The sequence below is a fragment of the Octopus bimaculoides genome, chromosome 27, assembly GCF_001194135.2.
Source record: "Octopus bimaculoides isolate UCB-OBI-ISO-001 chromosome 27, ASM119413v2, whole genome shotgun sequence".
Taxonomy (NCBI): domain Eukaryota; kingdom Metazoa; phylum Mollusca; class Cephalopoda; order Octopoda; family Octopodidae; genus Octopus; species Octopus bimaculoides.
Genome location: NC_069007.1, coordinates 12416718 through 12418283, shown reverse-complemented (window position 1 = coordinate 12418283; position 1566 = coordinate 12416718). Strand labels below are relative to the sequence as shown.

The 1566-nt window shown below is 37.8% G+C and overlaps 1 protein-coding gene and 1 long non-coding RNA gene across 6 annotated transcripts in view; one reads left to right on the top strand and one right to left on the bottom strand.

The window, feature by feature from the left end:
- Positions 1 to 1566, bottom strand: part of LOC106869116 (synaptotagmin-7) — a 426210-nt gene that overhangs the window by 94850 nt on the left and 329794 nt on the right. For all 3 annotated transcript variants that reach the window (XM_052977233.1, XM_014914662.2, XM_052977234.1), the window contains exon 2: positions 128 to 497. In XM_052977233.1, the coding sequence (XP_052833193.1) occupies positions 128 to 497 (370 nt within the window). The remainder of the gene's footprint in view (positions 1 to 127; positions 498 to 1566) is intronic.
- LOC106869117 (uncharacterized) overlaps positions 1 to 1566 on the top strand; it is a 492367-nt gene that overhangs the window by 204572 nt on the left and 286229 nt on the right. The gene's annotated exons all lie outside the window — the stretch shown is intronic.

Below are 1566 nucleotides of genomic sequence, written 5' to 3'. Positions count from 1 at the left end.
TGTGTGTGTGTGTGTGTGTGTGTGTGTATATACATGCTACAAGAATTGCAAAGCAAAAAAAAAAAAAAAAAAAAAAAGAAAAGACAAAGAAAAGGAAAAAAGGGAGAAAGAAACCAAATGCACTGACCTTCAAAGACAAAACGTTCATTCCAGTGTGGGTTCAAATTACGCTTTCGTACTTTTGTGAGCAACTTGTGTTTTTTGTCTGGTAAGAGCAACACTTTAACATAAGGGTCGCTAGTTCCGGTGAAGTCCTTGGCAGGTAATTGACAAGCACGGAAAATAGTTACAGTCAAAGTTAGTGTCCGGAAATCGTAGCCAATGGCATACTGTATTTTGCCGAGTTTGTAATCGACGCCTTCCACTTCAGGCAGTGGTTCCTCATCATTGGTGGCATCAATCAGCTTCGTTGCCAAACTTCGGACTCCTTTCCACATGCTCCCATCTTCTTCTGTTTGATTTTGTGCTGGTGGCCGAGTCGGGGGAAGGCCTTCATTCTGTAAAGAGAAATGGGAAATATAAGGAGAGTGCAAAGAAACGCAGAGAAAGAAAGGGTGTGCGTGAGTGTGTGTGAATACTGACTATATCGAGGGAGAAAGAGAGAGAGAGGAAGAGGTGAGAGAAAGACAGGCAAGGAGATGAGGAAAGTAAAGGATAGAGTATGTGCGTGTATGAGAGAGAGAGAGATAAGAGAGAGGGGGAGAGAGAGAGCAAGAAAGAGAAGAGTGAAAATGTAAGAAAAGGAAAGAGCAATGCATAAATATATATATTTGATATAATAAAAAATATATTTATATATATAACCATATCTATATTCATAACGTAAAGAAGAAATATATATATAACCATATCTATATTTATAACATAAAGAAGAATATATATATATATAACCATATCTATATTTAAAACGTAAAGTATATATATATATATATATATATGAGAAATGTATGACTATGATATATACAGAAATATATATCCCAGATGAAATATATGTAGAATATATATACGTGTGTGTGTGTGTGTGTGTATAAAATTATGTAGCATAATGTAAATTAGAAAAATTGAAATCAATTTAGATGGAGACACAGGTGTGTTTGTGTGGGTAAGAAACCTGCTTTGCAACCATGTGGTCTTGGGTTGCACCCTTCACCCTTGTTTCACCACTCACTGCATTCCCCTTTTTGCCTCTCCTCTGCCCTCCTTTTGCCTTTTCATGAACTCCCTACGAATGCACCCTGAGCAATCCTCTCCCATTTATCTTCACATCCTTGCACCTTGACAGTATTGCCTGGTACATCATCGCCATCTCTCTCCCATTCTCTTACTCTTGGTCTCTCTTTTTTATCTCTTTTATTTGTTTTAGTCATTTGACTGTGGCCATGCTGGAGCACCGCCTTTAGTTGAACAAATTGACCCCTGGACTTATTCTTTGTGAGCCTAGTACTTATTCTATCAGTCTCTTAAGAGGATGTAAACACACCAGCATCAGTTGTCAAGCAATGGTAGGGGGACAAACACAAACACACACACATATATATATATGACAAGCTTCTTTCAGTTTCCGTC